We start from the raw sequence: 15,555 nt of genomic DNA, 5'->3' as shown, positions 1-15,555 counted from the left end.
AAGAATATCCTAAAATAAGTTTCTTGATTGAGAAAAACGCTTTGAACTAATCAAGATCGAAGTTTCTTGTTGGTGTTCTCTATTTCAAGTCTTTTTTTTAGGTCTATTCACTTTCTGATACTTGTTCAAATTTGGAGGGCTTTTCTATAGTTTTGTTCTCTTGTTTTCCCCTTTATTTTTGCTTCCTTCTTTCTTTGTCTTCGTAGAATATGCACTTTTGTACATCTTTTAATTTTACAATCATTAACAAGAAGTCTTGCTTTATGCTCAAAAAATTTTAGAAAAGACAAAGGCTATAGCCGTCTGATTACTTTGCAAAATTACCCCCCGGATTGTACTAAGTTGACCCATGGATTATACTGACTACAAATTTTCGCAGGTTTCTTTGACCCACGGTTTCTTTTCAAAAAAAAAAAAAAAGTCAATCAATACACATTTGTGTACATTCTAATGTTTATCATGCATATCCTCCATATCCAACCATCTGAATAACACTCGCACAGCTAATAATAATCTTTGCAGTTTCAATTATAGAAATACATGCATTAATCATTACAACTTAAAACTGCTCAGTGGCAAATTAAATAACCATTTCTAAGGAGAAAAAAGTAACAACAAGGAGCATCACGTTCTCTAATGTATAAAACTACCAGTTAAAAAGTAAAACTCTCACCAGTAATCATTATATGATGCAATCAATCTAACTGAACTAATATGAAGGGAAGTTAAGAACTGACAAAGATGCAAGCATCACTTCTTTTCTTGTATGTGAAGTTATCTGGAATATATTTCCATAAAGAAACTTGCAGCAAGACTAGATACTAAAAAATAGAGCCGACTCTTTCATTTGTGAGAAATAACTGTTGCTCCCAGCAGACTATACAGATGATGGCAGCCAAAAAGGCATCAGAACGATACTCAAGTTTCTATCATGTAGAGGATCAAGTAAAAATTATGAAAATGGTTGAAAAGAAAGCTCACGTTTGTCAAATCTGTTTGTGGGTCCTCCATTGTATTGTAAAGTGTGCCTTTGAACTCATGCATCACTTTTTCAACCTCCTCAAGAACTTTTTTCAAAATTCCCACCTGAAACCAACACGTAGCAATGAGAGTATTTAATTATCATCCAACAAATCATCAAAATCTGACTACATAAACCAAATACATTGTCTCTAACCTAAAAGTTATACATTAGATCTTGGCAATCATACGATGTTATGTTTCAGATATTGGCAAATGATACCAAGAAACAAAGAATTAAATGTGACCATACAAAATAACTGGACTAAGGCTATAGTATTCCCATATTCATACCGATGTTAGTGTCTAAGCATTTCCTTATATATGGAGAGAAATTTGCAAGGAGTAGCATCAGGAAAGTGCTTTTGAGTAAATTTTCACGGGTTGAACAATGTAACGAGTCTATGCTGAAAATTTCATTTGTCAGTTCTATCCGAGATTGCCAGGCAAGCATGGTCCAGTGCAAAAATTCTCAACATCATGGGTTATATCATTTTGTTTGTTTGACAGTTCAAACTTTTAGGTGCTTGGATGATACACAACGTTTCCAACATCCTGAAACTGAAATACCTTTCACTAGAACCCTTTCCATAAGTTATCGTTGCCGTAATGATGTTACATGTTATTATGGAAATACAGAATTGATAAATACAGAATATCTCAGGATAGAGCATGTCCAGTAATTTTGCCACTGTCATATATAAAACAAATTGCAGGATACAAATTTTCAATATTCATTCAAGCAAAGAACTTCATTAAATGTAGAAAAAATACATAACCATATATAGGATATACATACAGCACAATTGGCTAAAGAAAGCAAAAGGAGTTATCCAAAAAACAGATTAAACGTTATAAATATTATTCACTCAGCATTGAGCATGAAAACCACTTTTGCAGAGAGGCAGAATATGTTTGCAAAATTTGACATGATTTGGACAAGAGCATGAAGAACAGAGGAACTTATGTACACAAAGCTTTGAAGGAAGGCAAAGCATTAAGCTTCCAACTATGCAAAAGTAGATTTAGAAAACACATCTGTTGACAGTTGATAGAAAGTTAAGAGTGGCTTCAGCCCCAATATCAAAATAAGTGCTCCCTTCATGCATTGTAGCAAGACATCAGGTAAACAAAATATGAGAAGTTATAAAACTGAAGTTTACGTGAGATGGCAGAGCAATTGACTTTGCTTTTTTGTATTCTCGAACTGCCAGATCATATTCACCCTTACTAATGCTGCTGCGAATGGTACTTGGTAAGTTAAAAAGCGTTCTGAACCTTTGTAGCATTCCTTGGACTGATCTGATCTTTTCAGCTTGTGCCTAACAAAAACAACTTTATATAATCCATTTCCAATCAAGAGTTCAAAACTTCAAAATCCCTTGCTCAGTTTGAAACTACACTGACCTGTCTCTCAAACAGAGACTGAAAAGCCCGATTTGCTTGCTTACTTACTCCTTGAATACAATTATACAAATGTAAAGTTCCAGAACCTTCAGGATCTTCTTCAATTCGTCTCAACTTCGACTCAATATCTAAGAAATAAAAACATTGCCATCATGACCAAAAGAAAATGCACATTCATGTCAGAAGATGAAACTGTAAAAAGCTGAATAAAACATGAAGAAAAAACAAATTTGAGAAAATATTAACTCAGTAGCCAATAACCATATTTAGCTGAAGATAAACATGATAAGTGATTGTTGCACACCATCAATTGTGGTCTTGCATGATACAAAGCAGTCAAAATTGTTTTTGACTAATTGTTTTCTTTGGTGGGTCCGGCCTTTAAGGTCAGTTTTTAAAGCAAGAGCGCCTTTCTCCAAGTCTGCTGCACTTGTGTTTTGGTGTATCCGAGAAATGAAAATCTTCGCATCAAACCGTTCAGATAAATACAGTAACTTCTCTGCCAACATGAATACAAAAAATGTATCAGCATCAATTGCAACAAGGGGTAGCCTGAAGTACCAAACTTATGCAACCACCAAGAATATCAAGTGTGAATGCACAACATCTTAATCTAGTTGTGATCTTATAATAGTATTATGTAGCACTTACAAGAACCAAAAGTAAGAGAACTCAACAATCCATTTTCAGTTGGAGCAAAGATAGATATGAAGTCTGGGGGCAACCAGGGAAGAAGCAGTATAGATAACACTCTCTCCCTAAATTGAATACAATCCCAATTAAACGAACAGAAAGAAAAGAATTGTACAAACTCAAGATGACTCTGAACAATGGCCTTCCAAGGGCTACATATAAAGCCAAGGAAGACTAATGGGAATGCCTAGCATCGGAGCAAACCGTGTCTCTAGAATAATAAACTAGTTTTCTTCTCATGAAAAACAATATTTTCGGTAAGAAGAATAAAAGATTTAAGGACATTAGCTAAAAGTAATTTGTTCCAGCTCATTTATATAACATGGGGCCAAGAACTATACAAAGATAACAGAAAAATAATTATCTTCCGTCTTCGGACAAAAAATAACTTCTCAATGGTAGATGAAAAAATACAAATTGCTGAAGGAAACAGCCTCCAAAAGGAGAGAGAAACCCCCAACCTCTCAAAGGAAAAGGTCCAAAACAGCAGCCCAAAAAGAAAACCAAAAAAACAAGCTAAAGCACCAACTAGCCAACCAGGAACAAACAAAAGAACTCCTCCCGAACAAAACAATAAAAAAAAAACAAACAAGCAAACCAAAAAACTACAAAGAATAAAACATTAATGTAATATTCGAATTAGTACCCCAAAAAAAAAAAAAAAAAAAGAAAAAAGAAAAAAGGAAAGAGAAAGAAGAGGAAAAAAAAGGAGGCGTAAGTGACATCAGCATGACCGTACGAATGGTCAGTTTTTTTAACCTCATCCTTCTTTTTATGGTTTTAAAGCCCCCCCGAAGTCCGTCTTTCGAGCTGTTTTCAACAGTTTTATTTTTTTGACTTAATCTAGGACATATTGGAGGAATTCTAGGAAATTTCGAACTTATAGAAGACCCAAATTGAACTCGAGAAGTCAACAACCAAGTAAGTAGCAACATGAATTATTTCTCAAGCAAGACTTACCACAGGGCCTGTTACAAAGGAAATTTGACACGCAATTAGCACAAGGTTGAGGTTAGACTTTGGAAAACGAAAACATAGAGCTAAGCATGTTCGAAAAAACCTACATTATGGCCCCGAGTGGGATTAGGTATACACCCTAGGGTAGGAGTGTATAGGGTTTGGGTACATATGAGCCTTATACTGTTAGCATAGATCACATGTCATCGTAGTGCCTAACGTTAAGGTTAGTATATGAGCACATAACTTAAGAAATTGTCACAAGGATGAAGTCCAATGAAAGCTTACAAGTTGGTTGCTGACCAAATATTTTTATACTCTTTGTTGCTATTTTTTGTTTATTTTTTCAGACAGACCATAGACCACAGTCGATGGCAGGAGCGTATAGAGCCGTGTGGCTGTAGGAGGGACCGCTAGATCGAGTTTTTTCCTTTTATGTTGCTTTCAATATTATTTTAATGTTATTTACCTCAAAACTCGTGCTATTTTGTAACTGATTTTTATGTTGACTCCATGGACATGATTTTGTACCTTTAAATGCTTTATAACATATCTACTATTGTGCTTGAATTTTAAATTCATTGCATCTCCCGCTTTTACAAAATTGAAAAAAAAAATTATCGTCCTTTCTAGGTTGAATTTACGCGGCAATCTATGATTCGAGGTATCAAAAAGCAAGTCGTACTATTAATCTAAGAACTTCTAATATTTTTGGATTTAGAAGATTCAAGATGCATGTTCTTTTTTCTAAACAACAAACTTTTCATTGATAAAATCAAAAGATACAAGAGTTGTCTTTATGCTTAATGCTTCTTTCTAACAATTAACAAACTTTTCATATATGAAATGAAAAGATACAAAAATGATCAAGGGAAACAAACTCCTCATGAGAGTGATAAAGAAGAAAAATAAAAGGACAAGGAATCAATGAGAGAGAATGAAAGTCTCCCAATTCATGCATGTATTGCTAGGAGAATCTTCTAAAAAAAAAATATTGCTAGGAGAATCTTCTAAAAAAAAAATATTGCTATGAGACTAATCATTAAACAGAGTAAAAAGGATTATGTAGCTTTAGAGATGACTTCACCAAAACACTCCAACTAAACTCTAGCTTCAGTTAAATCAAATTAGAAAGAGTTACCAGCTTCGGTTAAATCAAATTAGAAAAGGTTACCTTTATGCTCGATAGGAAGCAGACTAATTCCAACTTTATTAATGTTCCTTCAAAAAGTAATATCAAACCCAAGGGCAAATAGTTTTTTTTTTTTTTTTAGAAGAGACAACTTATGCTAAGTGCTTTGTACACTATTTTCCGTAAGGAAAACTTCACATTTTTTGGGTGATTTCCTTTCCATATCGTCTCTTTGCTAGTGTGGGGTTATGGCTTCTACCTGTTCCTCACATCCATCATCAAAGATTTTGTGTAGAAGATCTCTTTGACACTAGGAAGCCATTTCAATGAGTCTGCTTCTTGGGACGGAACAATTTGGGCAAGGTCAAGGCTTAATTCAACCTATTTCGTAGCTTTGTTATCTTTTAGGTTCCTATCGATCCCAAATTTCGTTGACATCTTTTCATGTTTCTTTGAGCGTGACCGTCCGACAATGAGAGAGCCTATACAAAAGAGAACACTGAAAAGCTAGCATGAAATCCAAGGATCAATCCAAGATGTGTTTTTTCCATCACCCACTCTATAGCAAATATGGCTGGTGATGAGGTTTTGGTGCTATTTTATGAACTTCCATCGCCACTTTGCAAAAGGTGTAGGATCAATTTATACATGATGTAGGAGTCTATTTAGCCTTTATAAGATTCCTCCACAAGGTAGTGCCCCCGTAGTAATATCTCCAAACCTATTTGGCAAGGATAGCTCTATTCTTTTCCTTCATTGAATATAGGTCAAGACCTCCCTTGTCTAACGTGAGGTTTATGGTATTCCATCGAACAAAATGTGTGTCATCTTTCCACAAACAGTTTCTAAATAAACTTTCTATTCTTGTAACCCCTTTGTGAGGCGTTCCGTATAGAGACATGTAGTAAGTAGGAGGGTTGGACAATGTGGCTTGTATTAGTGCGAGACTTCTGCCCTTGGAAGTGAAGTGTGAGGACCATGTTGATAATTTTCTTTCTATTTTTTCAATAATGATCTACCAAAAGGAGAAAGATTTGAGACTCCTATTTAGGGACAATCTCAGGTACATATTCGGCCATTCATCCTTTTTACCACCATATTTGTTGGCAAAGTCATCGATATCCTATGTGTTAACAAATGTTATCTGTTCCCCGGTAATCGTGAAAGGGAGAACTCTTTGAGGCATTTCAATAGCGCCTTTGTTATAACTTTATAAAGTTCAGTCATATAATTTATCAGGCGAAAGTCAGCAACAAAGCAAGCATCCATTTTCTTTTAGATCAAATAGATTCCATTCTAGAAAAATCCTGGAACACTCTCCTACATTACTAAAATTTTCAATGAGACCTTCAGTAGCTAGAAATCTATCAATGAGTGTCAAAGTGGGTGAAGATTTGTTGTTCAATCAAGTATAAAGACTATTACTGTGGAAGAGATCAATGAGTTCAACTTCTCTTATGAAATTATTGAAATGTCTCATCCCTCTAGTGGCTTTTCCGCAAGGTTTTTCATGTGCCCACCGGGCTATTGAAGTCACTGGCCATAAGCCAATTTTCTGTGCAAAGGCAAAAGAGGTCCTATAATTCCTGCCAGAATAAGGGGTTTTTTTTTCGTAACTGCAAAGGCCATGGATCCTTGATATCCAAAAGCAGCAAACGTCAGTCAAAAAAATTTGTGTGGTTAAGGTGTACAAACCTTTGGTGGCTTCAGAGATGATTAGAGTCTGGTCATTCCTCATCACTAAGATTCTCCAATGTTCTTGAGGCATCCTGACCAATATGTCTAGCACTCCAAAGGATTTAACAATCCAACAATCAATCAAATTCAATTTCGTTTCTTGAATTACGATCATAAGGTTTTGATGAGGGCTCTCTTCTGCTAGTTTTCCAAGCTTTTGACATTTCAAGAGATGATAATCATAAAAGGCTTTGGTCATCTGATTGGGACTCGTTGGATTTATCATAATTGATGTTCGAGAAGAGGCAAGCAATTTTTCCTAGTTAGTTCACTCTATCTTGGTTGTAGTGAGTTTTTTTTTTTTTTTTCTTTTCCAAATGGAATGTCCAATGCAAATGTGGAGTTCTTTTAGCTATAGTGACTGAACTTAGATGGTTGTTAGTGGTGTGAATATTGTCGATATCAGGTGACTTCTTATGCCTAGCGATGGGGCAGAGAGATTTGGCAACCCAAGGTACAGGATGCATGCATAATCGTTGTTGGAGGCTTGGCAAGAGCCAAAGGTGGAGAATTCTGTTCGGGGACAAGCAAGGTTTTTTGGTTTTTAATGGTGATGGCACGATGTCACAATTTGTGGATCATAGAGCCTGGGTGCATTTCAAAAGTAGAGGAGGTGATGCCATGGGACTTTTCCTGAGAGAGTGGGGGATGAGGGATTCATAACACTTCCTGTAATTGCAATTGGTTTTCCATTGACCACACTCTTTTGAACTTCCGTGCTCGTACCTTAGCCCAAATTCCAATAATCAACTACGGGATACCCACCAACAAAAACAGGTTTAAGAAACCACAAAATCAAAAAAGGCCCTGTTGACGAACGGATAGCAATACTTGCAGGCATGAGGTGACCGAACAGTGGCAAATGTGGTCGACAATAAGCCCTGTTCGGAACCCCTACTAAAAAAACCCTATTTGGAATCCCTACCGTAGCAAATATGGCCTGACAAGGAATCACCCCAAGGGAAAGTAAGATTCGGATTACCTTGTTGATTGAATATCTCATGACAAGATCACTTGTTTGAGATTCGAATCACTCCACAAGCAAGATCAATCATGTCAAACTTGAATGATTCTAAACATGCAACCTAAACTACATAGAATTGCAAAAAAAACTTAACCCTTGGCTAAAGAAAAGCACAAATGCTCTTTTCATTACATTTTCCAAGTCTCCTTACAAAGATAACATACATGGCTTTGTATAGCCTCAAAATGAAACCCCTTAACCTTAAGAGTTGTAACTTTCATATTTTATGACCATAATGGGCCATAATTAGCCACTATGTAACCGTAATTTTAATTTAAATTGAAGTCTTAAAATACATTAAAGAAACACCATAACTTTAGATTATCATCCGCCCAAAATTTGTAACCATTCAAGAATAAATGAAGCTTGATTCTTCTTTAATGTGGCATGAATTGCAACATCTTGTGATAATTTAAACAACATTTTCTTCACATCTTCCTTGAAGTTTATCTTGCATGATTGATGTCTTGTTCATATCATGGTCGATGCTTACTAGTTGGTGATTGAATATGCTTTATTCTATTAAAAAAAATGTGAGTCACACTGGGGCTGCCGAAAAATTACACAAACACGGAAATTTGCTACAAACAAACTGTTGTGCTTGGGAGACTATCGAGTGTCATGGCTCGCAGCTAGAAAAGGCTGCATTGTTGATTTCACCATAGAAAAAAATGGCTCTATTTGCATGGGTCTCTATTGGCCAAAAGTTGGTTGTTGGGCAGTGGTCAGGGTAGATCGTTAGGCGTCTAGGGGAGAGCACAAACATGAAATGGCTGGGGCTGCAACTGAGAAAACAAGAAGGGGAGAAAGCCATTCTCTAATTTCAATTAGATGCCTGATGGATCTCCGACCAAGAGAGAGTGGAATGTGTCGTGGTGTCAAGAAAAGCAACCAAAAAAGCTGCTACGACTCAGCAGAAGCTATGTTTGCATGGGTCTTTATTGGCTGAAAGTTGGTTATTGGTCAATGGTTGGGGTTGTTGCTTGGTCGGGACTCATGTTATTACCTCTCTGTAGGAACTTCTGTAAGTATACTATTACAGCTAATAGTGACTATCATAAACTCAAATGAATATTTTGCAAGTAGTTTGAGTAGTTGGAAGGATGTGAACCTTGAATAGAAATGTTAAGTCAATGGGGCATTATCAATTGAGCTATCACTAAGGATTACAAAAAAAAAAATGAAAACAATTTCATTGATTGAAGTAGTTGCCAATAATGATCAGAGAAGGAATGCAATATTTTTCCTCAATTTATTCGAGAAAATAAAAAACCAAAAAAACAAGTTCAACAGGCACCTGTACACCAAAACCAATAAAGAAGATATACCTCGTAGGGTACCATCAATGTAATCTTTCTCAGACCTAGAAGGAGAATTCTCGGATTCCTCTGTGATCAATCTTAATGATTTACTGTCTATTACTCTGTAAACCAACACAAACCCAAATTAGCAGGAATGACGTTTGTATAAGCATTCTATAATTTTTTCTTTTATTAACAAGGAACAAAAATTTTCATTTTTTTTATAATGAAGAACCAAACTTTCATTGAGAAAAAAAAAATTAATGAATACAAGGGCATTCAAAAAAAACCAAGCCAAATACTCCATGCCTAAAGAAAAGGAATTCAATCAAGTAAAATAAAACATAGAATATAGTTACCCTTCATCGCCGACACCCAAAGAGAAACATAAAACCTAACTCAGGACCACACATACTAGGATCCCTCTCAACCCTTTTGAAGGCCTATTATTTTTCTTCCCTCACATAATCCCATCAAAAAACAGCACACTATCTGACAGACAAAGTTTTGGAAGAGAGAACCATGAAGATCCCAACGAGAGAGACTGATCCAACCACCTAAGTTGTTAAACACCACAAAGAAATATTGAAAACAAACCCTCCAATCAAATGAGAAACCTGCAACATACTCAATGTAACACTCGGAGGAAAAAAAATAAAATAAAATATCTATTTAAGCAGCATGCAACCCTAGGAGCCGGCTTCACTCTCATTCTCATAGGCTCGGCAACACGGCTCCCTTATCCTTCATTTCTCTCCTTCTTCCCCAATCTCCCTCTCGTTTTTTCAGCCTCCTTCACGAATATCTCTCGTGTCTCTCACTAATTCTCTCATTTTTTATCGCCTCATGCCCCCATCTCCCCTCCTCCGCAGTCTCCATCCAATTTCACCCATGTCTGAGCATGAATGACTATTGTAAGATTGAGCATTCAGCATGGGTGTTCGTACGATTGATTGCCGTTTTTGTGATTCGTCTGGCAAGTTCACAACTTCTGGCAAGGCTTTGCTTCTCTCATACGCTCTCGTCTTTACCAGCGCCATCCCTATTTTCTTCTCCTTCATGTCATCAGCATATTCTCCGATGTAACTTTCCTAATGCCGTTTGACCTGGACAGAAGCTAGGGCACCGATGATGGCTAGGTAGGGTTTGTTTCCAGTAAGATTTGTGTTTGATTTTGGGTGAGATTTGAGTTGACCAATAATGTTCTGACGCTGTTTCATAATAACCATAGCATTTGGAGCTTGAATCTACGAAATTGGATCAAAATCGAAGCCAAATACCAGCAAGGTTTCAAGCTGATCTGTTAAAATTTTGTAGGGTCGAATTTGTTCTATGTTCAATCGGATCCTTGAATAATGCTGAATTAAACTCTGACATTTGAAGCCTCGTTTGTGTAGACTTGAACGTGCTATCTAAGGTTAAGGTTGGCATTTGGTGAGGAATCTTTTGGATGACTTTTTTGGTCACTCTTGGGTAGCTAGCAGTCCTAGAGAATTTGATTTTTTAATTTTGAATTCCTTAGGTGCTTAATTGTTACTAAAACTTGTTCAAATTGGACAATGATACTTTTTTAGGAGAAGCTAGTTTTACCTGAAACTCTCTTTAAGGTTACAATTGGATCAACTCCTTGAAATCCTTGGTAAGAAGTACAACATATTTGGAATGCATGTTTGGCTGGTTGTATGTGATTTGATGTTATTAGGTGATCTGTTTAGAATATACTATGATTTCGTTACGTATGTGGTTTGTCTAATTATAGTCAAGCTTTCTGTGTAGAGGGGTCTCATTGCACAATGAATTGGTGGTGCATCTTATGGTTTTCACCATATTTAAAGGGCCTCAAGTAAATGTATGTCACTGCCAAATTTATGAGAATGTTAGTGACATTTACATTCCCCTACATGTTATGTATGTTTCCTTGTATGTTTTCATGAGGCATTATGCTAGAAAATGGTTGGTTCTGCTAGAAGGTCGCCAAGTTGTAATGTTTTATTGGGATCCCAAGTTTTGTTTTCTTATCATGAAATTTTGATCAGTTAGTTACGTTTTAAATACTCTCTTTTGTTTTACTTGAGATTCTGCTTGTTTCCAACAGTCCATGTCATGCACGCCTAGGGTGCAGTTTAAAACGTCAGGTCGTTACTTGGAAACTTAAGAAACAACCTCAATAATATCTAAAAAGTCCTTTGAAACTTAAGAAACAACCTCAATAATATCTAAAAAGTCCTTTGAAGCTTAAGAAACAACCTCAATAATATCTAAAAAGTCCTTTGAAGCTCTATATACGTTGTGTCGATAACTAATGATAGAAGAAATCCCCTAGAAGTAGGGGGAGGAAATGAATCCCTATTTCACCTAGATCTTTTTAGGGGCCAACAAGGTGGATTATCACTAAAATCCAAAACAAAATAAAAAATAAATATAAACTCTTCCACCTTGTAGAAAATATTAAAAGCTTAAGCTCTTTTACCATCCAAAAAAGGCATAGATTTGTAGGTTTAATACAACTCCCAGAATATGTCGGATACCAAGTGGAATTTCCTAGTTCCATTCTCAAAATGTTGGGAATGGGAAGTAAATGTAAGCATACTTCAAAGAGGGATTTTCCATTTTCAACATCCGAAAGACAGCAGCCACAACAAAACCATTGTTTTATTTTGAAGTAACAATAGTTTCATTAAGGATAAAGTACTAAAAAATGAGATATCCACCCGAACCACATAAGAGGTTGCAAAAACACACTGGGAAATGCAAAAGTTAATTTAAAGAAAAAGGGCACTTATGGTTTGGTGCACGGAATATTATTGCAAGGATGTGATAAATTAAGCCTCCAGGAAGTAGAATAATTACTAGCATCACCAAAAAAATAACAAAGGTCTTGTTGTAAACGTTATTACAAAATAAAGTTTATGACAGGAGTAGTGATAAGATCGTGAAGCAATTACAAAATCAAAGCCAGAAATGAACTTACCCCAACCCAAGTGGATCTATATATTCCATACCACGAGGCATCGACGGCAAATTGCTGAGTCCCGGTCTACCGACTGCAGATACCTTTCGGTCGAACTTCTGAGGAGCGGGAGCTGTTCTTGTCTCCCGCATTTCACGTACTCTTCTAGCGAGCTGTGAAAAAAAATAGTATTTATCCTCAATTGCTGATTGGTTTATAGATAGATATTGGGAAGTCTTTGGGCGGGGAGGGTTATACAGGATGGATAAAACTTGATGGCAGCCCTCTAAAGGCTTAAACTACTGGTTACTGAATCACCATTTCAGAAAATGTGACAAACCAAATAACGCAAGCCATCTAAATATACTTCACAAAATAGTTTAACGAAGAGGGGGAACATGTAAAGCAATAACTCTCCTAAAACAACAAAAACATGAAGAGAAGACCGTATAAGTGGAAAACATTGACGTAAATTCTAAAATGAAGATATAGAAGAACCTCGTCTTCATCAACGTGCTTCCAGCAATGAGGCTCCTCGCCGTCCCAGCCCGGATCATCGTCCCTTCCAGAGGACCTAGCCGCCCTACCACCGCGTCCTCCACCGGCGGACGCTCGTTGATCTTTCGTGGAATCCTCATCGCCACTGGAAATGCTCAGCATCTCGACCTCCGAATCGTCATCATCGTCGACAACCGTCCGACCACCCTTAGGCTGCGCATTACTGCCACTGGTTTTAGAAGCAGCTGCAGAAGCAGATTTCCGGTGCTGAGACGGCGGTTGGACGTAATTAGCAACGGGCTTGCGAGAATTAGGGAGATAATTGACATCGCGCAGTTCTTGTTCCTTGAGAGCCATCTGCAGCAGCTCGTCCTCGTCGCTGTCGCTCGACATTTTTGGCTGATTCTGATTCTGAAGCGACGGGAGATTGAGAATTGAGAATAGATCTGAGAATCAGTGGTAAAAGCCTCAAACCAATTGAAATTTGGGAACTGAGAATTGAATATGAACAGCAACTGAAAGTGAGAAAAAATGGAAGAGATGAAAACGAAGCACCCATACCACCGGGGGGGACACGTGGCTATACACGTATTTACGTGGCTCTACACGTATTTGTAAATAAATACCCTCGTTAATTGGTACTTAATAATTGCTCTCAAGTGAAAAATACAAAATAGTTCTTCTTTTAACTTTTTCTTTTTTTTTTTTTTTACCTAAATTATTAATTATTTGAGTTATAAAAAAAAAAAAAATAAGTTCAAACCCTCCCCTTTTAAAATGATAACTAGTTTTTTAATTATATCAAGGCAATATATTATAAAAGGTAAAATTTTAAAAATAAAAAATGTGAACATATCAACAATAATTTTTTTGTAGTAACGTTTTTATTTAAGATTGAAAACGAAGATGATTAAAATTACTATAAACGATCAAAAATAGTAACAGTTTTGATTGTAGATAGATGCCTTGAAGAATCTTTACGCCCAAATTTAGTGATTCCTTTGTATGGATGCATAAATTTTATGGAAGAATGGAGCAGATTAGAGATAGTTTTCCCAACTCTCCTTGCTTTCTCTCAAAAATGGAATCCTTGATCAACCACCGATTGTTTGGTTGAGTTCTCCCACGTAGCGTCAAGGGATCGAAGCTATAAATAGGAAGCTATAAATAGGAAGCAGACTCCATCTCCCAACAATTCTAGTTGAGAGAGTGATCCAGTCAACAAAGAATTTCATTCTCAAACCACTATCAGCATCTTCACTGCACCATACCAATTGTTTGCTAGATTTATCAACATCTTCATTGCACAACCTCAATGTTCCAACATCAGCACATTTTATCAACATGTTTGCTAGATTCTTTACACTCTCTATCTTCTCCAAACACATCACCATCTTCCACTAACCTACAAGTGAAATGGTATCGCCTTCTGTGTTTTGTCTTTGAATGATAGACAAGTTCCTCTCACCAACTGTATGACACTCTAACTATCTGTATAAAGAATCCTGTCGTGTTGCTTCTTGTTCAGCTCTTCTAGATAGTTTGTCATCCATATCATCTCTTTCTAGCTTCAACTATTGCCATGTACTTAGTCTTAGTAGATGAAGTGCAACGCATTTCTGAAGCCCAAACATCCCATCATCCATGGCAGGCTCCCACGTGGTTATATCCTCCAACTGTAGAATATCATCAAAGAGTTTTGGTTCTCCTCATCAGTCAGCAACAAAGAGTGTAATGAAGGTACATACCTATCTTGTACTCTGATAACTCTGGATGATATTTTTAACACATGTTCAAGTGTCACTCGCTCCATCTCTGGTTCCTCAACAATACTCTTTCCTTGAATATCTGCTACGACATCACTAAATGAATTTTTCCGCAACTCCCACTTGTTTCATTGTCCTGAACCTTTTTCTTTTTGTCCTTCTACATGACATTTTCATCAAAAGTCACGTCATAATGTCTTAAGGTTCTCTTGTTCTTAATATCTCAAAACTTGTACCTGAACATGTCAAAATCATAGCTTATGAGGTAGCACTTCACAAGCTCAACGTCAACCTTGTCACTCTTCTCTGGATAACACGAACATATGCAGTACAACCAAAAGTTCTCAAGTGAGAGTACTTGAGTTTTTTTTTCTTTCCATACTTCTTTTGGCAACTTGAACTCCAAGGGTATTGATGGTCCTCTATTGATCAAGTAGACTGTTGTATTTATAGCATCGACCCAGAATGTATTTGACAATCCAAAATGAATCTTCATACTCTCTGCCCGCTCATTCAATGTTTTGTTCATCCTTTCAGCAACACCATTTTGCCTTGTTTTATTAGGAACTGTCCTTGTTAATCTAATTCCCTCATCTGCACAAAATGCTTCGAATTCTGACTTGTCGTACTCTCCTCTATTGTCAGACCTCAGACATTTGATCTTCAAGTCGGTCTGATTTTCAACTTAGCTTTCCACTTCTTCAAGGTGGCAAACACATCTGACTTGTGTTTCAAGGAATAAATCCACGTGTTCCTATTGAAATCATCGATGAAGGTGACGTAGAACTTTGATCCGCCAAATGATGGAACTAGAAATGGTCCCCAAACGTTTGTATGGACCATTTCCAATCGCACTTTCTTCAATTCTCGGTAGCCTTTGTGAAGCTAATTCGTTTTTGATTGCTCATAACGCAATTCTCACAAAGACCCATATCAACAGATTCCATATCTTATAAAACTTCTTTTGCAGCCAACATCTTCATTCGAGTTATATATCCAAGTCTATTGTGGCATAGACTTGAATTTGAAGCACTCTTAGCAATAACAACCATGTTCATACACCCTATAGT

The 15,555-nt window shown here is 36.7% G+C and overlaps 1 protein-coding gene across 1 annotated transcript in view; it reads right to left on the bottom strand.

Moving 5' to 3' along the window:
* The window catches only part of LOC111788073 (exocyst complex component SEC5A), a 30,707-nt gene extending 17,469 nt beyond the window's left edge, over nt 1–13,238 (bottom strand). Inside the window, exons 1-7 of the mRNA XM_023668229.2 lie at nt 12,720–13,238; nt 12,243–12,394; nt 9,299–9,393; nt 2,732–2,926; nt 2,428–2,555; nt 2,184–2,342; nt 982–1,086 (exon numbers count right to left, since the gene is read on the bottom strand). Coding sequence (XP_023523997.2) covers nt 982–1,086; nt 2,184–2,342; nt 2,428–2,555; nt 2,732–2,926; nt 9,299–9,393; nt 12,243–12,394; nt 12,720–13,112 — 1,227 coding nt within the window. The 5' untranslated portion in view covers nt 13,113–13,238. The remainder of the gene's footprint in view (nt 1–981; nt 1,087–2,183; nt 2,343–2,427; nt 2,556–2,731; nt 2,927–9,298; nt 9,394–12,242; nt 12,395–12,719) is intronic.
* Between the last annotated feature and the right edge of the window lie 2,317 nt (nt 13,239–15,555).

This window comes from Cucurbita pepo, chromosome 2 (assembly GCF_057944985.1).
Source record: "Cucurbita pepo subsp. pepo isolate OVF chromosome 2, ASM5794498v1, whole genome shotgun sequence".
NCBI lineage: Eukaryota > Viridiplantae > Streptophyta > Magnoliopsida > Cucurbitales > Cucurbitaceae > Cucurbita > Cucurbita pepo.
The sequence above is the reverse complement of the archived record's forward strand: the minus strand, read 5'-3'. Positions and strand labels throughout refer to the sequence as shown.